Source organism: Zosterops lateralis (genome assembly GCF_965231275.1).
Source record: "Zosterops lateralis genome assembly, chromosome: 2".
In the NCBI taxonomy this organism is placed as follows: Eukaryota; Metazoa; Chordata; class Aves; order Passeriformes; family Zosteropidae; genus Zosterops; species Zosterops lateralis.
Genome location: NC_139763.1, coordinates 67,342,546 through 67,367,686, shown reverse-complemented (window position 1 = coordinate 67,367,686; position 25,141 = coordinate 67,342,546). Strand labels below are relative to the sequence as shown.

At 35.5% G+C, this 25,141-nt stretch overlaps 1 protein-coding gene across 1 annotated transcript in view; it reads left to right on the top strand.

The window, feature by feature from the left end:
- Positions 1–25,141, top strand: part of NBEA (neurobeachin) — a 453,768-nt gene that overhangs the window by 411,825 nt on the left and 16,802 nt on the right. The window contains exons 49-51 of the mRNA XM_083884753.1: positions 18,987–19,076; positions 20,575–20,767; positions 23,291–23,362. Coding sequence (XP_083740879.1) covers positions 18,987–19,076; positions 20,575–20,767; positions 23,291–23,362 — 355 coding nt within the window. The remainder of the gene's footprint in view (positions 1–18,986; positions 19,077–20,574; positions 20,768–23,290; positions 23,363–25,141) is intronic.

The following is a 25,141-nucleotide window of genomic DNA, read 5'->3' as shown; positions in this document are numbered from 1 at the left end:
ATGGCGCTGACTGTGGCCATAACTAATTTCATATTGAACTGGGTCCCAGCTGAATCTATCCAGTGAAATAAGTCTCCAAATAAAAAATACCTTCCTATTTACATCTGAGCTGATTGAAGGATGTAATTTAAGAACATGGAGCCCTGTGACCTGTTTATGCTATACCTTGGCTCTTTCACTTTCACCCTTTGCTTGAGCACCTCACTTAACCACTAAAAAATATGTTCTTAGCTTTCTGTGAAGAATATTAAAGTTACTTCTGTTGTCATCTATGTACAAAAAAGCATTCAGCAGTGGAACGACAGATCCCTGCCATTCCTTACATCTTTCTCGTATGCTTTGGGAGCTCTCCAAGAAACCTCTACTGTTTAACATTGGAAAAATGGCCATCCTATGTTATTCTTTTTAGATCTATTTAATAGCAGATTTTCTATCTGACTTTCTTTCTTCATTTTCCATGTAGAAAATTCCGACTGATAGAAACCATAATACTGGGATAGCATTACATTTTAGATTACTTTGTTGTATGAAATCACATACATCTGCCCCTGCAATACCTTTTTGGCAACTTAAGATCTGCATTGGATGGGTAAAATAGACTGATTTCATTTCAACATATTCAATTTGATTTTTTCAAACAACTTCATAATTTTTGATACCACAATAACTGGTCACAATAATTTATTTCAAGTTTTTATGAGGGCAACAGGAAATTCCTGATTTATATCCACCATGGAATAAAAGTATAAAATTGAATTTCATGGTTTCAATCTTTTACGATTACAAATTGGTAAATTCTCCAGTTCTGTCAGTTGTAATGCTGTCTTTGTCACATATTGTAAAATGATTTTCATATTGTAATGAGGAGGAAAGAAATGTGTAACCAAATAAAATAAACATTTTCCAGGCCCAAAATCCTTTTTTTTTTTTTTTTTTTTACTTGAACATTTTTAAAGTAAAGGCAGTGAGGTGGAAGCTAAAACTTGAACAGCTTAAGGATATTGATTCATTCTTACTTGACAGGTGGAATAATGGTTGCAGCACTAACCACAGCAATTACAGCATTAAAATGTCAAGAAATTAGAGGTCAGAATAACAGATAATTTTCTTCCTTTTGTCAGATTAAAAATTGACATTCTTTGACAGCACAGGATTTCTGGCTGAGAAAATTATGACAGTTTAACTCATCTTGTACTTGTAAGGCAGTAATTGATAATGAACTTTACCATGACAGTCTTCTCCTGTGGAGAAACATGACAGAACATCCCTGGTACAAAGCCTGTATCTCTTTTTAATATGTAAACAGTAGTTATATTGGACATTAGATGTTATTTGGAATTGTCTTTACTGTTAGTTTACATCATAATCCAAATCCTTTTCCACTAGACAGACCTGGCTGACTGCAGGGAATTGATGCTGAGAATGCAAATATATAAAGAACAATATAGGAAATATGGTTTATTTATAGTGCTTTGATGTTACAGGTCCACTACTGTTACTGGTCCACTTCTTTGGTAAAAAAATGTAGTTCCTCCCCTGGTTTCTTTCAGAATAACTGTAGATTTTAGGAGCCTCTTTTCTTCCCCAGACACCTGAAAATGGAGCACTCAAAAATCCATTGAGTTGTGCTTTTTTCAAGTTAGGACCTTGTACGACACGAAGTGTTGTGGCTGAAAGGAAACAACACAGCCATACTGGTCATTAGAAAATGCAATAGAGGAGACAAAATTATTCTTATTTATTTCTACCTTAATTGAATGCCTTGCAGATGAAATACAAAATAATTAAGTGGACAGATTAGTGAATAAAAGATTAATCATGTAGTACTGAAAGCACATTTACTTGTGGAAAAGTACTATTTGATTTTTTTTGGGGGGGGGGGGTTGGGTTTTTTGGGGGGTTTGTTTTGTCTTGTTTTTGTTTTTTTAATCATATCCAGATCTCTGTTTATTTCTGGTTTTACACTTTCACCTTGTTTGTGATTAGAAATATTTTGAAAAATTGTTTCAGCTTTTGGTTTGCATTAGACTTAAGACTAACTTTCTATCATCCTTATGTTGAGCTGCAAATCCAGCTTAGCAGTGCAGTACAATCACTTCCATGTGATGTTGCATCTTCACCATATGCTTGCATCTCCCCAGTCCAGCAGGAATTATTGCAAGGATGTAGTAAAGCAAGGTAGTGTGATCCTGGTGGACTCAGATATTTTTCCTGAGCACCTGTCAAGATACCTGAGCATACTTGCAACTCACAGAGCAAATTGAAAAATGATTAAAATTGCTAGTGTTTGACAGGCAGTTGCTGTGCCCATAAACTAATCCTAGTAGGACAATTTTTCTGGCAGCTAACAGAGCATATGGCCCATGCAATATTTATTTCTTTGGTGATGACTTGATATTTAGCATATTTAAATAATTTGAAAAGTCATAATGATGCAGTAGTCTTGCAGTGCTTCTCAGCTACCCTCATTTCTGGGTTATATTTTTCCTCTTATATTTTCTTCTGTTATCTCTTTCTTTGATCTGACAGGAATAACAAAGCATCCCTCTGGATCTGCTATAGTGAAATATGCCCACAGGAAGCAGAGTAGATCACATCAGTTTTCACTTCTTTTTTTTTTTTCTCCTTTCTTTTTTTTTCCCCCCTCCTTGCTGAAACACTCTTTGCTACTACAGAGGGCTGACATGATAGGGCTGTCAAGACTCAGCAAGATAGATATATCTTTAACAAAGGGAGCTGGAGTGCTAGCCCTTCCCTAGTGACTGAACCTGGCAAATTTATGGGGAAAAAATTAACACACTATTCTAATAGCACTATATAACACTTCCAAGGTAGCACCAGCCCTTGCCACCAAGTGCTTGTTCTTCCTTCCTCTCAGAGTTATTCTTATTTATTCTGATTTCATTTTTAACTTGTTAAGATCTTTTTCTTCTGGGAGCTGTTTCTTTGATGTGACAAGAATATCAAAATCACCCCTATGGATCTGCTTGATTGAATTGTACCCACAGCACTGGCCACTTATATGTTCACTTGTATTTAATTGCCTCCATACAAGGGATGGTCTTTGCTTCCTTTCTAGGAGCAGCCTTGTTTAACCATGAATATGGATAGTTGTGAAAATTAGTTGGAAGCTGCATGTAATATCAATAACTGCCTTTTTCAAAGTTAAATTAAGGAATTCAAGTAAAAGTTGTCATCAAAGCAGAATTTATTTTCTTGTATGCTAAGAGCTCTATTCTTCTCTAAGAAATATATGTTGCATTCTATTGATTTTTGTAAAGAAATCTACTTCTTTTCATTCCAAATAATGATTTTCTTAGACATATAGAACAAATAACTTTTTTTCCAAATTTATTCTGGTTTGGGGAAAAAAAACTCCCTTGATTATTCTGTACTATTTTTCGCCTGTGTGTCCTATTGCATTCAGAGATTATCAACAGATTATTAGTGGATTTTTTAGTATTTCACTATGGGAACATGTATGCATATAATATAATAATTTGTATGTCTTTCTGTGAGTTTCAGGGCTCTGCATCATTCTGTAAATGGAAAAGGGAGAGTTTTTATTTGCTGTCACATTGTTATGATAACTCTGTAGATCAAGAAGCAAAACACAGGGACTTTTTGAGGGTAAGATACTTATTTCTGTAGGTAAAGATTCCTGCAGAAGACAGAGAATACAGGAAAAGACATCTTAAATCAGAATATACAATAAGGAATTAATATAAATTGCATGAAGTCAATTACCACACAGTGATTGCCCAATGTATAGATTTCTACTTGGATATTAATGTGTACACTTCCATATCTTTGTTATTCAGAGGAAAAGGCTTTCAGAAAATATTTGCTTCAGAATAACCAAAACATTTTAGTTATGCATCCAATCTAACTATGAAATTACTTTTTGGGAGGATTTACCCTAAGTAATACAAGCCATTTATGTCAAGGAGTCAAAAATCATAATCTGATCCATAGGACTCCAATTTAAAAACATCTCTCTACCGTTGCTTGAAACAATTATCCACAGTTGGATTAATGATTGATCATGATATCTCCAGTTAATGAATATATTAGAGATGAGAGACAGTTAGTATTTCCAAGAATCTATGATGATCTGAATTCATGACCATTCCTGGATCATCCTCTTACATGTTTATGAATCAAGACACGTATTTTCAGAATCAAGACACAGGTCTCTTAAAGCAAAACAAATGGCATTTGTTTGTGGAATACAGGTGGGCATTTTGTCCAAAATGGCCTATTAGAAGGTTTGGGATTTGTTTATAATTTATTATACTTGTGATTAAAATGCTCTTTTTCCAGGCAGAGCTAAGCACAGCCACTCAATGAACACCACCAGAAGGGCTGATGGTAAAACTTATTAAGCTGATGAGACTCGAATCTGCCTATTTATAACATATTTCAGGTCATTCATTCATCAAAATTATGCTGCAGTGAATTTGTAAATAACCCATATTCCAGAAAAATATCTTCTAGTACTTCAGCCTACTTGAAGTATTATTTGGAATAAATTGTTTTGCCCATTGTCATCATCTACATTAGAAATTCCATGTGCAGTTCAAACCCTGGAGTCTTATCCAAACAGAGTTTAATGTTTTGCCGATATGAAAAGAACATTAACCACAATTGCTCTCTTTTATTGCAGAAATATATAAAATATAGGTCTTGTGCATAAAAATTTCTTCTTTATTGTCTGGGGGTTTTTTTTGTTTTTCTCCATATGGATGACAGGTACCAATTATTGATTTTTAAAATTAGCAATAAGCATTTTCACACACACCTAAAGTAATATTTTATGCAAGAGAGAGAGTTGTGGTGAAAATTACTGCAGCCAATTGTAACAGAAATAGCTGGAAGGGGCTTCTTTTTTCCTATTAGCACAGATTTCAGTTGTATTATGCTGTCATTACCTCAGCATAAATTAACCATTATTCAAAACATTTCCCACAGAGTAGTTTATTGGAACAGATATTACTCAGTCTAAGTATCTAGTCATTCACTTATAAAGATGCAAAACTGAGCTTTCTAAATGTTTTAAACATATTGATAATGTGCCTCTTTAATGCCATTTTGAAGCCTGTATACAGTATATCTATATTATTGTTTTCAATTTATGTCAAGAGCAAAGTGAAGTTTTGAAGGATGTGTTCTGGGAAATAATCCAAACAGAATTATTTCTTTATAAACTCAACCCTGCAAATACTGAGAACATTTATTTTAAATGTAACAGTATAACCTTGTTCCAAAACTGAAATTCTAATATACACTGAAACCCAACAAATGCTGTACGTGACACCTTTCAGTATGTACGTTTTACCTACTTCCCCATCAGTCCTTTTTCAGATGTGAGTTTTGAAGGTTTGCCTGTTCTCTGAAATAGATCTTATGTCCTGCAGTGGATAAATTGAAAGTTGGCAGATGGCTGGAGCCTCATCATAAGCACAATTTGTAGTAAAGAGTATGGGCTTTCAAAATCTCAGTGCACCTTCTTAAGGTGGGAACAAGACAGATGATTTGTGATAGACGAAGCTGAGAGCAAAGAGATAAGCCTGCATTTACTTTCTGTTCAGATGAAAAATGAAACCACTAATGTTATATTGCCACATTCTTTACTTAATTTTATTTCATTAGCAGGAAAAGATTTTATTCATGGGGTTTGAGATTTCTTTTTTGTCAAAGCCAAAGTAGAACATGAAGCCACATTTTTCATTTTGTATAATTTTATGTTTATAAAACAAGAACAAGAACACACACTAGATACTTTGGTTTACTGAGCCTGTTCTGCTTTCCAAGCATTAAAAATGTCTTCAGTCATCATGTTTTATTTCAATAATAAACCAGAAGAAAAAACATCACAGCTAAAATGCATTCTTTGATGATTAAGTACCCTTTCCTCTTTTATTACTGCCCAGCTTTCAGAAGGCCTGTTCTGCTGTTTGCTTCCCTGTTTTCCTCATTTTCTTTTGTGTTTTCCTGAAGGGGGAGTTCTTAATTTTAAAAATAAGTAGAAATAAATATGATGTGAATTCTCTGCATAATGAATTTCTGAAACATGTGTAAGTCATTCTTCTGACAGCAAAGGTCGCTAATTATTTGAGGTATTAATAGCATTTATTTTCTACAACAATTACCTTCTCTAGACTTAATCTTATACCTTCATTTATTTACTTCTACATAAAAGATGTCAGTGTCCCAGCAGTTCAAAAGACTACTTGCTCATGATTATTTGAATTCTTGTCAGCTACTGGCCAAATTGCTGCAGGGTCTGAACAGTCACTAATAGAGACCCTTTCTTTCAAGTTTTGGTTGAATTTCCTCATGGTGTGGTATTTTTTTTTTTTGTGGGTTTACCAAAAAAGACCTCAGAGAGTTCAGAGGACAGCATCCTAGTGATGAGAGTACAGAGATGACTGAATTGGGGCCAGGATTTCAGGAGCTCGACAGAAAATAAGAGTCAAAGCAGATGTGTGGCAGAAAGGCAGGAATATGGAGAGTTGCTCATGGCAATGTATATAGGGATATTTTAGGTCTGGTGCCAGATTAACTAGCACTTACAGGGGCAAATTCAGATGTGACAGTTTAGACATAATGGAAGAAATTTCCAAAGGTCTATAGGCTATATCCAAAGGTCTATAGGCTTTAATTTCACTGTACACATCTCGTAAGAGATATTGTAGAAGCGTCATTTAATGGATCACCTCAAACTAGAATGAGCAAATACTGTGAAAATGATTTTTAGGAAGAATGTACAATGTGGGAAGATAGAAAAATTGTAACTTTTTTCACCTGTATCTTTTATTCTGTTATGTTTTGTTATGGTGATAACTTCAAGCTTAACATGAAAACAACTGCTTTGTAACTGCATTAATATGTGCCTCCCTTGATTACATTAACTTCCATTCTATGTGCTTTTTTTCCATTTTAATTTAGTAATATATTTACAATTTTTTTTCTGAAAAATTAATGTAGAATTTGGTTTGGGGGGATTTTTTAATTGATAGATTATGGATGAAAATTTTTCGAGACAGCCTGGTCATTGGAGCTCTTCATTGTTCAAGACCCTGTTTGAGTGGCTGATCCTTTGTTGATTTAAGTACACCCAAGTCAATGGGTTTAAAATCTGTGGTTAGTAGATGTCCTGAGCATCTACCCTGTATAGATTTCTATCCAGCAAGCATAGTTTGCTACAGTTTCTACAACCAAACCCAGTTGAAGTAATTGACCCCAAGTCACACAAATTAAATATTGTCCTAAATATTCACAGTCCTTTTTGTATTTCTTATATTGCCAAATTTGTCAGAAAGTGACACAAAATGTGTAGTAGCTTTACAGAAAAGAATGCAAACGTGTATTTTCTAAGACAAAAGGAGGAAAGTATAGAGGAGGGAAATGTAGCTGAAGTGGAAGAAGAGTGAGGAAAAAACTTGGACTTTTTCTTAAAAAAAGGATAAATCCAGTCAATGGACAGAAAAATCATAGAAGAGGTGGAAGTATTGATGTATTTTTGTTCTTTAAAAAATAATTCTCTCCCAAACTAGGCTTGTCATTATTGCAGAAACTTTACATACATTTATTGTTTATTTTTTTAAGATTTAATTGATATTTTTAGAGGCTCACAATTTAGCAGTTAAAATAAAAAAATAGTTAAAATCATCTGTAAGCAGGCACTGTGAAAGCTCTTAGTTAAAAAAAAAAATTAATTAGAAAAAAATGAATGAAGCTTAAAAGTTTCAGTAAAAACTCCTATTGGTATTACTGTTGCCTTTTAATGAATACGATGCCCATGCTTAAAGGACTCTGTGCTCCTAAAAATGACAATTAAAAACATAGCGTCTTAAACAAAACAAAAGATGAGGAGAGCAAATAAATAGAATTCAACCTGATGAGGTCACAAAAAAATTTCTCTTCTATCTGCGCAGAGTAAAATTTTGCAGTGTTTAAGAGGCAGTACATTATTTGGATGACACAAGCATCTCTGAAAACCAGGGGAAATAGCCCAATACTACTTCCTTGGCTTCAATCCCAATGACTCCCCAAGGACTTAACAAGCCTAGGGTGCTTGTATTTTATTCTCATCCTGATTTTTCCTTTTTTTCTGGCAGCTGTGTGGGAAGCAGCAAGCCAGGTACTTTCTGCTTCTGTGACCATTCATGGCCCATGAAATAGTCATCCATCTTGAAATTCAGGGATCCTTCAGAATTATTCAATCCCAGTGTTTCCTCAAAAATACCAGGTTTTTTTTTTCACTTGCTGCATTGGCCTGTTGAGAGCTGTGAGTGGAAGTTAGGCTGACTGCTTCTTCTTTCCAGGCCAGGCTATGAAATACAAAGATGCTCAGTTTTTCTGGTTTGTCCAGTCTGCAGTTTGCTTCATATATTTTTCTCCAAGAGATATTCATGGACAGTAGCAGTTCTTTTCTTCTGCTTCACTGGAGAAGAAAGTAACAAGAAATTTTTCACCAATGCTTTCTCTCTTTTAGAGCATCTTTACTCCTGCACAGGATCTGGAGCTTTACTATTGTAGGACTATGAGTGTGTAATACCACTGTCTTCATTTCCACAGAATAACTAGGTTCTGCTTACAGCTCAGCATTCTAGTCAGTGTAAATTATGGATCAGTGATGTGTGAGAATAAGATCTTTTAAAAATTATTTTTAAATAATAGAACCAAAAGCCATATCAAGTTTTGTCCAGAATAAAATCTTGCACATGATGCCATAGAGTTTAACTGGACAGGTCAGGGTGAGCAGCCTCTCTGTCTGAAAAGAAATAATAATGAGGGATGAAGGAGAGGAAATGGAATTGCGTGGGAAGGTGGGCATTTACACAATTCCTGTCTTCTTGAGAGAGGGAGCAGGATAAGAAAAACGAACAACAAAGAGAGGAAAAGGGTAGAATAGACATTTGGAGCTTTTGTTGCGGAGGAGGAGGAAGAGAAAGGGCTAGAAAGGAAGTCATTGGAAGCTTTATGGAAATGAGGGAATTATGACAGGAACAGACAGCTCTTGGGATGGTTAATGGAGAGAAATTGTATTTGTGGCCTTCCCAAAACTTTATGGCTTTTTTTAGACTTGACCTTTGGGACTTATTTTTTAACTAGTGAATTCATTGAGATATTGTGTAGCTTATTCTAATTAGGCATGTCTAAACAAAAACTGAGACTTTATTTTATGTACTTTGGACTTGTAAAATTTAGCAGACTTCTAAATGCAGTAGATGGTGTATTGAAAAGTACTACTGGCAATTTTTAGCCGGGCACAGCTGGAATTCCAGTCTTTTTTGCTGCCGCACACTGCCTTTCACATGTGGAAACAATTGTAGCATCCCAGACAGAAGCAGCAGTTTTGTATTTTTTTTAAATGTCTCTAAATTTTAGTGACTGCCAACTAAAGAATGATAGTGACAATTTTGTTATTTTTTTTTTATTTATTTATTCTTTTACTTTATCTTTTGTAGACTTTGAAAATCTGTAGTGGTTTCAGTGAGAAGAGAACCTGTATTTAAAAATTCACAAGACTTTTTATTTCTTACTCAAGAAAATATAATGAATTTATTTGTGCTTTAGAAAAGCCTTGAAATAACCATTATTAAAGGTAGTGCACTTAGAATCCTAGGAGGCTTTTTAAAAAGCAATGTGTGTTTCATAAGTTTCCTCTGTTGAAAAAAAAACAAAAAACAAAAACAAAGCAGCAGACAACCATCCCAAAGATCTAAAAATATGAATTAAGATTTCATCACCCTGTCTTGTATTTCATATGCAAAAGAGAAAAATAAATTAGTTAAAGGATGACATAATGGAAACACTTGGCTTAAAAGCAGACTCCTGAGTAGGAATGACAAGAAATACGCAAAAGCTAAGACTGTAATGGTAGATTTTTTTAAAAAAATTGAAGACAGAAAGATGCAGGCAAGAATAACTTCTAAAGGAGTGCAAGTAACAAGAACAGCTTGAATTTCATGAAACTTTAAACCATCAACACAAATTCAAGAAGAAAGCAACAGTTTGGGCAGACTGGAACATGATTTTCAGAGTCAGATCCTGCTAAGACTTAAGAGTGAGGACTTTTTCTTAGGAACAGGAGTTATAGAATGGGAGTCACATTGAGGAAATGCATCTGGTTTGGATTGGTTTGCAGATACAAACTAGGACACATTTGCAATTTTCTATGTTGTAATGCTTTGATTACCATCCTATAAAGGAGTAACACAAAGGCATAGTATCAGAAAGGAAATTCCATGTTGCAGGTTACATTTTAGTGATTTGCATTGCAGAGTCAGGATGTCAAAGAGAAGTTTGTTCCATGAACCTAAACACAAGATGGGAAAGATCATCCAGACTGGCCTCTCACCCAACAAATCACGTAGAGCTTTTGCCCATTTAGCCTTTTGAATCTGACCATCAGGGTTGTTGTCTGAATAATGAAGAGGATGTGGAAGTATTTCCTTATATAGGTTGAGTTTAGGTGATGGGAAATTATTTCAGACAGTCGCCTTAAATATTTATAATCCAAAACCAACAAATTTTTTTGTTGTTCTTAAAGAAATGAATGAATGTCTTTGGAAAAGATGAAATTGTTTTTCAAGTTAAGAGGAATCCTTGTTTCTGAGGTTGCTCATTAGGTACTGATTGAAAAATTATTTAAGGGCAGTTTCTAGTGTCTAAAAATAAAAAATCCTGATTGCCTAGGTTTCAAAACCTTAACTATTATATCCTTAAGTTACATATTTGATGAATTATTGAATCATGCTATTATATCTCTTACAAATTAATTTAGAAGTAAAATATTTTTTAATCTTTGTACTCAGTAACTTGATCAAAGAAAGCAACATTTTGTTTTACAAACTTAATACAGATTTGGAAGAATGATGACAGAGCAATGATTTCATTTGGCATGACATCAGTGAACACAGGAGTTTCAGTAAATGTTACCAATCTATATGAGACAAAATAATTGCAAACATGAACATAAGAAATACAATCATTCTGAAGATGATACTGGCTTGAAATAAGAATAATAAAATGGTTTTTTTATGTGGTGGATGACCTCATTACTTTCTAAAGCTACCTGAGGAAGGGGAGTGGAGAGGAAGATGCTGAGCTCTTCCTTCTGATAGTCAGGGACACATGAAAATGGTTCAAAGCCATGCCAGGGGAAGTATATACTTAACATTAGAAAGCTTTTCTTTGCTGAGTGTTTGGTCAACCACTGGAACAAACTTCCTGGAGAAGCGGCCAATGCCTCAGTGTTTAAGAGATATTTGTACGATGCTCTTAACAACATTCTTCATCTTTTGATCAGCCATGAAGTGGTCAGGCAGTTGGACCAAATGTTGTTGTAGGTACATTCCAGCTGAAATACTCAAGTCTAGGCTAGACTATACAAAAGAGGGAAAAAAAAGAGAAAAAAAAAAGAGAAAAAATTTGAATGTATTTGTAAACAAAAATATAAATAAATATATTACTTTCTTCAGTTCCAGGATATGTTTAGAGCTGTGCACAGCATGAACTCTAAAAGCAAAGGGATGCTCCATATTTGGCTTTTTAAACAGGCAAACAGCATGAAGAAAAGGCAGTGGAATTGTTTTTCATGGACTGGGAGCAAGACTCTCATTTAAAAAAATTATCAGAGCTGTAAAAAGAATGTGATGAAACAAGAAGTGTGGCCTGAGATGCCCCAATAATAACACAGACCTTGTCAGAGGAATTTGGAGTAAAATCTTTTTGCTTAAGAGTATGACAGATTTTTTGGGGTTTTAGTGTAATTTAGTGTAATTTAATGGGAGAATTTTGTTATATCAGTGCTAAATTCCTTTGTTCCAGGCAGAGTTGGAAGCGACAAGAATGAGAAAAATTGTAAGATTTTTCTTTTCCTTCTGACATAGTTAGGAAGGGAGGGAGCACTTAATTCCTTGATATCAGGCCTTTTCAGCCTAAGGAAGTTCTCCACAATTTTCAGGGGAATGGAAGCATTTCTGCTCTGGCACGTGGAAAGTTTGCTAGTGAGAGAATGCATGAAAGGGTAAGGAACACTTTTAGCTAAACCTGTCCTGCCTGCAGGATATTCATCTTTATGGTATTTTTGTTTCATCTGCTCTGTCTTTGTGAGATGTATTGAATTTATTTCCCACTTGCAGTCCTTAGCCAAATGGTAAGCTGACAGAGTGTTTAAAATATTTTTTTTTGTCATGAGAGTCATATTGGAGTACCAGGGGCAAGGATGAGAGAGATGTAAAGGTGAGAGAGGGGAGAACTAGGTATCACAATTAGTAGCTTCATGAGGAGAATGTGAGAGCTATTTGGCAGCACTCCCTGAGACAAACAGGATCATCAATGTGACTCATGCCTGCAAAGAGAATGGGAGATCTTACCTTTCACATTCTCATTCCTTTCATAGCAATCTCTCATTACACAGAGGAATGAGAAGTTCAGGGCTGGACAGGTCTGGGGGGAAGCTGAAGCTCAGCTTTGAGCTGTTGGTTGTTCTGCTAGGGAGCCATTTAATTGCACACAGGATCCAGTGAGATACCTCCTGTGAGAGGAATGAGCTTAAGGATGCCCCTTCTCCATTGTTAAATTAATAAAGTAGTGACCTGTGGAGAAAATCCATTTCAGTGCCCATCTTTCAGTCCCTTGAGTATCCTGATTAAATAACTGACTGTACTGAAGCCTCCAGAGCAGTTGAGTCATTGCTTGTGTTTAAACTACAGCACTTCTTTCCTTCAAACATACAGTAATAAAATGGAATTCAATACTCTTAATCAACTTATCAAAAATCCTGAAGATATTGATGCTGCTTAACATCTATAGATGCAAAGAAAAAAGCAATATCTCCCACCACTCATACAAAACAAAAACACTTCAAGCTGTTTATGCTACCCACCAAAGGGCTGTCAATCTTATTTGCTCTGAAGAAGACAGTGCTTGGGGGCTGTTGAGTGTGGTGGCTGCACAGGAGGGAGAGTACATACAGGATTCCTATGTTTACTTGGATGCAAAAATGAAATAAACCTTCAGAAACGGCAGTATGGGATGACTATTGTTGTGGTGCATATTTGTCAAATGCCTATAGATTTTCACTCTTTATTGGACCCAGTCCCCATGCACAGGGGAAAATGGATTATAGAAAAATTTCAATGAGGTAACAAAGAATAAAACACACCAGGATTATGGGAATTACTAGTAAGAAGCTTGAACATGTTTTTTAAAATGTAATAAAAATATAGAGAAAGGTAAAAATTTTGAAAATTTTACTGTTCAGTGTGGTAATCAGTGAAGATTAATTAAACAGGGGTACTTCACATAAGAATAAAAATACTGTCTATCTGCAGCACAGTCGGATATTTAGGAATTTCTTTCTTCTCTTCATGATTTATAGTAAAAGTGCTCATGCTTTTATGTTTCTTGTGTTAGGTAAATCACCAGGCATCTCTCTCAGCAAAGGGATTTTACAAATGAAACAGACTGTTAATATCTTGCTTGGTGATTTTATCTGCATTTCTTAAGATTTTTTTTAGAGAAAAACTATGTTAAAAATAAACTGCTTCATGGCTTATCCTTTTTTGCAAAGGTATGTCAACAAGCAAACAAAACCTTAATTTCTGTGATGTTTCAGATGAGTCAGTCCTAGCTTTTGCATTTAGATTTGGACTGTGCTTCTGAAATGAATATGCCAACCACCCCTATTTGCCACACTTTCATTCAGCTGCAGAGTAGCTCTGAAGTGTGTGAATTGGCTCCCAAGCCACAGAAGCTGAATGTTCCAGGGGTGCAGCTCACAGAGGTCAGTCACTGTTGGGGTCTGCAGCTCCTGGTAGAGCCAGCCTGGTGGGAAAACCCTGCTCTGGACATGTATTCAGCAGGGCTTCTTCAAGAGGAACATGCTTCTTCTCCTTGGTATATGTGACAGAACATGTGAATAGTTCAAAGCTGGACATGGGAAAGTATGGACTGGACAGTAAGAAGCATTTCTTTACTGAGAGATTGATCATCCAGTGGAACAGGCTTAATACAGACACAGCTGATGTGAGTCTGTGAGAGTTTAAGAGGCTTTTGGACAGTGCATTGTTGTGGTTTGAAAGCAAAACGAGTGAGAGGCTCCAAGTCAGAGATACAATTTAATAAGAAGAAAGGTAAAAAGGTAAAAATAAAATAAAATAAATGCAATAACACAAAGGACCACTGACAGAGTCAGAATACAACCTGAGCAGGATGGTGGAAGCAGTCCAGGTGAGGTGCTCTTCCTGAAGCAGTGATCCTGTAGAAAGGTCTGGTAGCTCTGGTCCTCTGGGAATCCAGTGGGTAAGGGCTGCTTGTACTGTTCCAAATCCCAGATTATATCCAGGTGGGAATGCTTGGCTCCTCCCCCTGGGCAGAGCATCTCACAATGGGATGATGAGTGTGAAGTGGGTCCTTGATGGCCCATTAAACAGAGATAACTCCTGGAGGGAGTTACCTGTGAGTCATGGGCAAGGCGTTGATGGGCCATTAGCAGAAGACACCCCAACACTGCCCCACTTGGTTTTAACAGTTCATGAAGATGGTGATAGAATAAATACTTTGTGTACATCCTACACTACAACCCAGGACAGCCCTTAACAACAGGCTTTAGCTTTTGGTCAGCAGTCAGGTGTTGATCAGGGTGATCACTGTAGATTCCTTTTAACTGAAAAGAATCTTCCCTCTTCTTCTCTTCTCTTCTCTTCTCTTCTCTTCTCTTCTCTTCTCTTCTCTTCTCTTCTCTTCTCTTCTCTTCTCTTCTCTTCTCTTCTCTTCTCTTCTCTTCTCTTCTCTTCTCTTCTCTCTCTTCTCTTCTCTTCTCTTCTCTTCTCTTCTCTTCTCTTCTCTTTTCTCCTCTCTTCTCTTCTCTTCTCTTCTCTTCTCTTCTCTTCTCTTCTCTTCTCTTCTCTTCTCTTCTCTTCTCTTCTCTTCTCTTCTCTTCTCTTCTCTTCTCTTCTCTTCTCTTCTCTTCTCTTCTCTTTTCCTGTGCCTCTCTGTTTCTGTTGTTCCACTTCTTCCTGGTGGGGGCATTGCCTTTGACCACTAAAAGTAATTCTTACACCTAAAGAAAGAGAGTGCATGAATATTTTTATTAATATGCTTGTATTTATTTCAATCAGAATTAAGAAATAAACCTAGAAGCTTCAGTAGACTGAATAATGAGCAAAGCAGATGTATTGAACTCTACATTCCATAGGAAACAGACACTAAGGCCTCATCCTCCAGGGTGCAGGACAGCATCCCAATGTCGTTGTGAATGGGCAGTCTACCTTTAAGCATAAAAATTGGAAACCAATAAATTATTTTCTTTGAGCAAAATACATTGAGGATATTGATCATTGTATAATTAATAAGATTTGATTATCTGATATATTGATTTCTTGACCAAAATACATGCAAATATATAATAGATATTTGTTTATATTACTTTTAAATGACCATTATTAAGTCCTATGATGTTGTGTTTTGTTTGAGTGTATAAATCAGCTTGTGTGAGATGGACTAATTCTAGACTTGGAATTGCCAGCAAGTTTGCAGATTTTTTTTTTCCTCATTTCGACCTATTATTATGAAATAATATGCTAAGAGCCATTTTATTTTTCTGAATATATGATCATATCCTAGCAGATACTCCCTGAAGTGTCTGGAGTAAAAATCTCATTTTATGTGTATTAAAAACAGTAGGGAATCTCAAATCAGCTCACTAAATAGCTTTTCTGCAACACCTTATTAAGGAAGAGAAAACTAATATAATTGCCATTTTGCTGTTCTGAAAGCTCTAAATCTGGCAGCCATTGAATTCCAAGCTTATATTGTTTCTGCATGAAGGCTATTTGAAGGTGAAAAAAGAATAAACTTGATTTTATTAAAATTTTTATTAAATTGATTAGAATGTATGTCTCAGAGAGTGGTGTGGCACTTTGCACACAATACTGAAGATCTGATGGGAGAAAAAGAATTGATTAATTACAATGAAATGTTTAAGACCATAAGTTTGATGATTTACAGTTTAAGAAAAACCATGGTATACACTTACCAGGTTTCAGATTAGTTTTAGATACAGACAGAGTTCCTTTGTAAACAAATCAATGTATTACATTATTATTCACAGATCTGCTTTGTACCTGCTTTTCATTTTGTGTCAAGTTATCTGATAGGAGGCAGCATTAGGAATACCCTTGGGCCAGTTACTTTATCTCTGTGTGCTTATGTTTATCTTCTGTGTTAAGTTTTGACAAGGTTTTTCTGTCCTTTGTGAGTATTGTGAGCTCCAGAGAGCAATACCAGTGGTAGCTGTGCATAGCCGTGGTGTTGTGCAGACTGTAGTCTCAGTGCAGTAGCTGAATGTTATGAGTATTTTTAAATAAATACTGTTCAGTTTTTTTAATGCCTCTAAGAGGTGTCAGTTTTACAAATGGTATTTTGACTGAAAAGGATAACATTACTATCCATGGGGTGGGGGACAGCAAAAATATTCAATATTCCCTGAATATCAAGGTCTTGGTTCTGCATTTGTTCTGGTTAAAAAAAGACTTGACATTTATTTAAATGTTTTAAAATTATGGGAGCATAGAGTATGTGAGCACATCTTCAGCTGTAAAATAACAGCTGCTTTTTGATCATTACATTTTGAGTGTCCATTCCTCATAATCTGAAAAATTCATGTGAGTTTATTATTGTATTCTGCTTCTCTTTCTCCTCCTCTATTGCCCCCATAAATCTATTTGAACTGAGAGGGAAAGCCAGTAAAATTTATTTGTGCAGAATTTACAGACAATCAGAATTTGCCAAGACCGGACAACGTGAAAGTAAATGTGTAAATTAGAACTGGACTGCATTGAAAAAAAATTAATAATTCATTTCAGTGCTCCTGTGAGAGAACATAAGTATCATTTAAGGGATCACTATAAAGGGTAGGAGAGGAAGATCTGGGTTTTTTTCATTCTTGCTGCCAAATACAATTCACACTCTTATTTCAACACAGAATTCTTTCAAAAATTAGAATTAAATTAACCTTGATAATTATTTAAAAAAAAAAACAAAATGCAAATTACTTTTTTGAAAATATTAACAGATATGTGTGGGAATATATATTATGCTGATATATATTGATATTGTTTATATTATTAATTGTAATTTTGAAAATTAAATTCACAAACAAGTATAATTCCTTTCCCTTCTCACCTGGCAAGTCAGTTCTGAAGTACTGAATGCAATAGAGAATAATATCTTTATGTGACTTGAAGTGAATTTTGTATTCCTGTATAAAAAATGTCTGCATGAGTGAAGATATTTTCACATTGTGTAAAGAGATACTGCTTGCATGGTACATTATAGATAGCTGCTGTATGGGCATTTACACATATATACACATATGCCACCCAAATGTGTTGGTTTTGTATAAAAGTCATCTGTGATTTTAAATTAATTCATCATTAAATTATGTTAATAAAACCTGAGATGCTCACAAGTTCCTAAAAAACACTCTGTGCCTTGGAGGCTGAAGCTCACTCTGAATTTGTCAACAAACAAGAAATCACCTGTACCGGTATAATTACAGCATCAAATGTTCTGGGGCTGCAATCCATTGAACATCCTTCAGCTGCTTGACTGGACTTTGCATTAAGTTTCTTTTTCAGCAAATGTTTGTTTGTGGTATTCCATTATATACCTGTCAGTCTAGGGCATTAAGATTGGTGGACATCAGTGACCTGTTAGGAAATCTCTCTCTGACATCTGTTCTTACATCTATGCTGTGAAGTGGAGGAAAGCACAGATGGGCTTTTGTCATTGTAGGAATGACAAAATATTACATTAAAAGGATTCTTCTGTATCCAGAAGTGTTAATGGTGCTTCTTACTGCTTTATATGTGAAAGAAATCACAAAATTTACCAAGATAGTAATGGTTTTGGTGGGTTTTCATGTAAATTCTGTGTAGCCAATGAAAAATTCATAAAGCTCACAATAAAAATATTAAGGGTCAGTAGTTCAGGCTACAGTATATATATAGGTACATAATGCACTGTGCATTTCAAAATCTGACAGTTTAGTTTTCTATGAATGCTTTATTCTTGATTTTACAAGGTCAGATAAAATAATACCTGCCTGAAAAATAAGGAGTATTCTCTAACAGTATTGTTTCTACAAGTAACAATATTTTGTCAAAGTTTTTAAGAATATATCTTAGATATATTTTTGTTTGAATTAACTGTTTGAGTAGCAGAAGAATTTCAGTATATGTGCTGTATTCTATTACCTAGAGAATTAGTCAAGATTTATTCTGAAATTAGACTTGAGTTAAAGAATGCATTTAAATTGCAAAGTTTTCATTTCTAACCCGTGAAGCCTGAAAGCCCATGAAAAAATGCAATAAAATTAAGGATGAAATAAATATTCCTTGAATATATGCAAATTGGAAAGATTTCTACATTAGTCTTAATGTGCCTGACAAGATTTGTTTCTAGTATTTTTTTGTTTTCACCTACTAATGTTGTAGAAATAGTACTTTTTTTAATATTATATTTCATACGTAAATTTTATTTCTCAGTTTTCTTTTCTTTCCCCCCATTTAAGATTCCAGATGCTTATTTTATTAGAGATCCTCATACTTTCCTCCTTACAAAGGACTTTATTAAGGTATATATGTTCTTTTTAATGCCAAAAAACCCAAAAGCTCTCTCAAGACCTGAACTGCATGTCCTCACAGGTTAACATTTTCACATATAACGCCAGTTACTGGAGATGAGAATGGTTAGTTGGTTAACTGAAGCATGCTTGAAAGGAGAAGCAAAGCTTGTCTACAAAATACTAACACTTGGATGAGTCTGCAGCCTGGGAGGAGAGCACCGGGTGAATTTTCTGGACTTTTTTCATGGCTGACTTGGGATATGCCTGCATTGTCACACAGTGTGTTGACCTCTCTCCTTGACATATATTGCTCCTGACAGTCCCTCTCCTTTGCCCGCAGGCCATGGAGGCGCAGATACAGAACTTTGGACAGACGCCATCCCAGTTGCTCATTGAGCCCCATCCACCTCGGAGCTCTGCCATGCACCTGGTGAGACATGACTGCTGGCTGGGAATGCATTCCCTTTGAACCTTAGGATCCCTTGTAGGTCATAAAGTACTCATTAAAGCAATACTGTTAATGGCCCCCATTGCCCGTGCAACTATACTTGCTTTGGGTAGCAGCAAATCACAGGAACAAGGAGCAGAGCTAGGTGACTAGCTTTAGCTTCATATAGGCCTGAATTTTCCTTACTAATTTGGTATAAGAAGGCCCCGTCTTAAAAAATATAAACTTGATAAATACATATTCATGTTCTTGTTTCTGCAAGTGGTGGGCTGCAGGCTTCCCTTAGAATGAGTATGTTGTTTTGTTTTAAAGGATGCATTGTTAGGGGCTGATTTATGAACAATGTCTGCTTGACAAAAATGAAGTATTGGAGTTCAAATCATGCTGGAATCCTCCCGTCCATTCCCCCGGGAGAATGAAATGTATATTTTGAGTTTCAATTCAAACTCCAAAATTCATTTCCATCACATTCTTCTCTATGCTTCCTGCAAAGAATCGTATGAAATAGCCAGACTGAACAAGACAGATTTCTGTGCCCTGAGTGCCTTTGATAAAATGCTTAGAGCCAGATTTTTTTTAAGCTTTGTAAATCAACAGTAACACATGCAGTAGTTTCAACCATTTTATCTATCTGTAAGGAAATCTGTCCATCTAGCTGTACACTGTGAAAGTGGAAATTGATCCAGAAGTGGTTGTTGTATTATTTTAAGTGTGTACAAGTCAAACTTAGGTAATATTTATTTTACATTCTTAAGATATGGATAATATTTTTTAATATATTATCTATATAGGTGGTCAGCAGAAAAGAATATTTCAATTTTTAGAAGTAGTTCATTTTGTTATAACAGTGGCTGAAAAAAACCCCTTAAAATCAGTACTCAATAGCTATCCTTGTCTTTGTACAAACAATTGTGTCATTTGTAGAATCATGAAACGGGCTTAGGTTATTCAAACCTTATTAGGATACAGACTCCCTAATAAGCATATGCTTTACATAGAATTAAATTGTCTATGTTTGGAAGTGCTGGATTGCATATGGAGAAAGAATTAATAAAGAGAAATATCTGTGAGTTTTTGAGTCATTCTTAAAATTTATTTTTTCAACTATTGTGGTTTAGAGAATTAGTATATATTATGTATTAATTGATTAACTCATTAAGACATATCTCTAGTTTATGAATATTAACTACTGAATAATTTTACATTTTACTGTATGCTAATTAATGCTAATGGTCATTTTGTATCCTATAATGATAACCCTCGACATACCTATTCTCTATTTATCCTCATGTAATGTTCCAATAATAGCTTGTGATCTTGCTCTCCTCCATCACTAGAGTAGATGCACAGGTAGTGTTGTTTTCCCTGTATGTGCACATGCTTGCCTGCTCTTTTTTAACCTCGTTTTCCCTCCAACCTCCTCACTAATTGTGTTATCCCTTCTGTTTTCTTCTGCTCTCTTCTCCTTTCTACTCAACAGTGTTTCCTTCCACAGAGCCCCCTCATGTTTAAAGATCAGATGCAGCAGGATGTCATCATGGTGCTGAAGTTCCCATCAAATTCCCCTGTCACACATGTGGCAGCCAACACGCTGCCCCACCTGACCATCCCTGCCGTGGTGACCGTCACTTGCAGCAGGCTGTTTGCAGTCAATCGGTGGCACAACACAGTAGGTAGGTCCTCACAGGCACCTTTCATTCAAATGTGAAGACCTCAACAATGCAGCTTTAATTTTGAGTGCAATTTAGCTCACTCACCTGCCTGTGCACCAAAATTTACTGTTTCTTCTGGTTTGTGTCAAATAATCACAGCTTCTGTTTTCTCTGGTGTCGTTCCTAGAAACACTGTCCTTAACAGCAGCCCATCACCATGGCAGCCAATTGATTTGTGGTCACTTCAGTATCAGTCTTTGATATAATGCTTTTCAGGAGACTGCTGTTGCTCTCGACACAGCAAATATTAATATGTCCCAGGTTTCAGGAATACATACAGGCATGCTGGAGAGTGTACATCCTTATCTGCTGCTTGAGAGAGATTTCAGGATCTTGTTGTAAGCCTTCCCCTGTGTCACTGCAGGATTATCTGGGACCCTAGGCAAGCCTAAGCAGCCAGACACTGAACTATTCTGAGGACAAGTTTCCTCATTCTCTCACAAAAGCCCATTCATCAGGGCCATCCCAAAATTCCCTTCCAGCCCCTCTGTTCATCTCTCCATATTGCCATTAGGATTGTCCATGTCACTTGGGCATGCAAGTGCTAAAGCTGTTCCAGGCATTGCTAAATAGGTGGTGGGGCCTTCAGGTACATGAGGGAAGAAAGAGGTTTAATTTTCTCAGGCAGTTTCCTGCAGCAATAGTCCTTATGCTGCTATATCTGGAAACATTTATAATATACCATCCGGTGCAACTGCGTTGCATGTAAAAAATGTTTTCTCTCATTTCTTTAAAACAAAAAGTAAAAATCTAGAGGTGAAAAAAAACCCACAACATTTTTTGAAATATTTTGTGACAGCATCCTCAGTGCAAGATTCCAATGTCAGGAATGATTCAGAGGTGGAGAAACTGCCCTGTGTTTTTTTAATATACCTTTGACTAACATTGATTGGCTAATTCCTAATTATTTTCCCTTGATTTTTCAGGGATTCTGTCCAAATATTCTATACCCATCATCATTCATGTCTCCTCTATTTGAGGAAGCATGTTTAGTGCTGGAGTAGCCCTTTCTCATTCAGACTGTCCAAAATTCCTATCCGTGCTTTACTGTGACAGAATTAATCTCATTAATATTGCAGTATGCTGGAATCCAAGAGTTTACTTAAAAACTGTCATTTGAAGTCCTTTAGTTTAGCTGAAGCTTTGTCGGTCTTCATGATGCATATGAAAGTAAGGTTTTAAGTTTTCCTTTATACTCTCGTAAAACATAAGTCATGTTGCAGAGATTCAGAATTCAAGGCATGAACCAATCATACAGTAAATTTCACACCATTTGTAAACCTCTGGTCTAAATTGCAAAATAAATAAATAAGGAAAGAAAGAATACTTTCTAAATATATTATAATAGAGAGGAAAATGAAACTGTTTAGCGAATCAAACCTCATCGTCATGATTTTCTTACCTTCTACATCCTGCTTGGCAATATTGCTTATTTTACAGGAGACTAATTCAGGACAGGAGGCGAATCAATTTCCTACTATTGCCATAATATAATTTTAATAAAGCTTAACTCTAGTATAAAGGATAGATTTATCTACAGAAATGTATGCGCAGACCACTTGTAGAATATATGTAGAACTTTGGAATTAATAAACAGCAGGAGGCATTTACAGAGATTCTCGTAATAGAAGTGAATGAATCTAAGTTAATGACAGTAAAGATCTGTCTCAAACTGCTTGGATTTTGAAACAAGAGACAGAAAGAAGGGAAGGAGAAGTTCTTAGTGAAGTGTTTTTCTGAAGATGGCAGAGCTAGCTTTTCATTTACCTCTTCCAGTTGTCTATTGCAGTAGTAGAAAATGGACTTTATCCTTCAGAAATCTGTATGTCCTATTATACAGGGTATTCTCGTGCAATGTAGCAAAAACTGTGTTTTCAGTAGTGACTGATTTATACACCAGGGAATGTATATAATCAAAAGAGCCAAAGGAATGCTATCTGTGCATGAGAGTAGATAACACCAAATTTGCAGCTCCTGATGCACATCTGAACATCTTAAGGACTGCTCAGAATAGAATTAACAGGAATAATTGTGGCACATTTACTGTAGCCTACAGTTTTGCATCTGAAAATTTTAAATAAATCCATAAAAAGGTCCAAGTTTCTGTCACATACAGGTTTCCATATGTAAGAAACTCATAAAAATGTTTAATCTAATTAACTTTATTTTCTGTGCTAAGATCTCTGCTCAAAAGTTTTAAAAAAATTTTCTTACACTATTTTAAATTAGTTATTTAGTGAATGTGTGTGGCTGCAAAAGTTGTAATGAAATTGACATTTCTACATTTATAGTTACTTTTACATAAAGGAAGAATTAACAAATGCATATTTGTGTAGCACAGAGGAAGACATCTTAAAATATTAATAAAGCAAATAGTAAAAATTTACTTTCTAAAAAAATATAATAATCCAATAATGAACTTTTAAACCTGGAAAAGTCCTGTCAAAATGCTTCTATGTTTTTTATTCTTCCTTTCATGTGTAGGCCTTCGGGGAGCTCCAGGATATTCCTTGGATCAAGCCCATCATCTTCCAATTGAAATGGATCCATTGATTGGTATGTCAAGATGAAAATGTAGCAATATATTTGAAATTGGCATTTTCAGGAATTATTGATTAAGCTATATTTGTATATTATGCTTCATTTAACACAGAAAATAGGAAAATATTTATTCTTGTCAGTCCTGGAGAACTAAAAGCACTCTTGATACTGAATGAATTACATGAGTGCTATTTGTTATTAACATCACCAGCAACTGGTATTTAAGAAACAACCAATTAAGTCAGTTACATTGTCAGCCCATATCTATTATTCTGTTCTCTTATCAGGTCACATTAGTAAAATAAAACGTGAGGGTCCTGTGGAGTTAGCTTTTTTTTTTGTTTTACAGCCAGCACTATGTTTGTCAGTGTAGATGCAGATCCATTTATTTTCGTTCACTTTTTGATTTGGATTTAATTGACTAGAATACTGATTTAATAATGAAAAGACTGGATTTTAAGTTGATAGTATTTTTAAAATCCAGGATTTTTGAGAAAGTGAATTATTTGAGAAATAGCATCTGACAATTTTTTTAGATTGCAGGACTTCCTAACAATCATAAATTTTCATCAATTGCACTTATTTGATTTGGGCGGAGGAGGGAGTTCAGTAATTTGAATAGGGAGGGAAGGCTCTTAGAGGCAAGGTTGTAGCATTGTTGAGAAAAAAATACATTTTTAAACATAGCCAGATATAAAGTTCCTTTTTTGTCTGTGTCCATATTCACGTTTGAAAGTTTTACATAGAAGTACCTCAGGAGAGTGAGCTTTCTTATTCTCTGTGCTTCATTTGATCTCATATAATGACAGTGATTTTCTCATTAGTTTTTTCTCTCATAAGCTAAGGCACAACTATTGCGCCCATCTGTTCTGGAAATTTGAGTAATTTGCTATTCATTCTCTTTCAACTGGTGGACACAGAGGGTCTTGTAATTTAAATATGTGTTCTTAGAATGTATGCAAACATGATATTAACTTCCACAAGCAATTTTAAAATAGAATGGAGTGGGGGGGTTTGGGCTGAATCACTTATTTTGTGCAGTTGAGAGCAGTTTAAGTAGAATGGCCAAAAAATAGGGAAAAATCAGATTATTATCTGCATTAATCAGATTATTATATGTGTTCTTATGGTAAAAGAAACATACTTCTCCCAGTGATTTTTACCTCTCTCACTTCAGGTAACTGAAGTTAGTTTTCAAGATTCCCTCCATAACTACTGTAGAAAGGCAAATTCTCCTCTGGAGTTCTAGTGATTAGACAGCTATTACAGTGTGAGATGACTTGTGAAAAAATGTCTTCTTCTCCAGTGAGACTGGATGGAGTGGATAAAATTAACTTAGATTATATACTCAAGTTTCAGAAAGTTAATAGAGAAATGGAACACAATTTTATGGTGTTGTCATATCTTGTCATTTATGTCACAGGGAGGACAGAGCACATTAGCTGAGGACTCTCAGTTGTTGGTATCCTTCCAAACAACTCCATTTGGCAGTTGGGTTGGTGGGATTCTTCATGAACCATTCTTTTTCCCTGTGTCCTGGGGAGATTCTAGGTGTCATTGTCCTTATGTCTTTAATCTGGTTAAGCATCTGGGGAAGTAGGGTTGTCAAGGCCACACAATACAAGCTGTTTTCTGAAGAAGAGATACCAAGCAGCAAGGATTGGCTCTCTGCAGTATTGTTAATATTGATTTCATATTTTGTATGGACTTCCACCACTTTCCCCTGGTTCAGATTGGTTGGGGGGACTACTTCTGCAGAGCACTAAAATTATTACCACATATTATGCAGTGCAT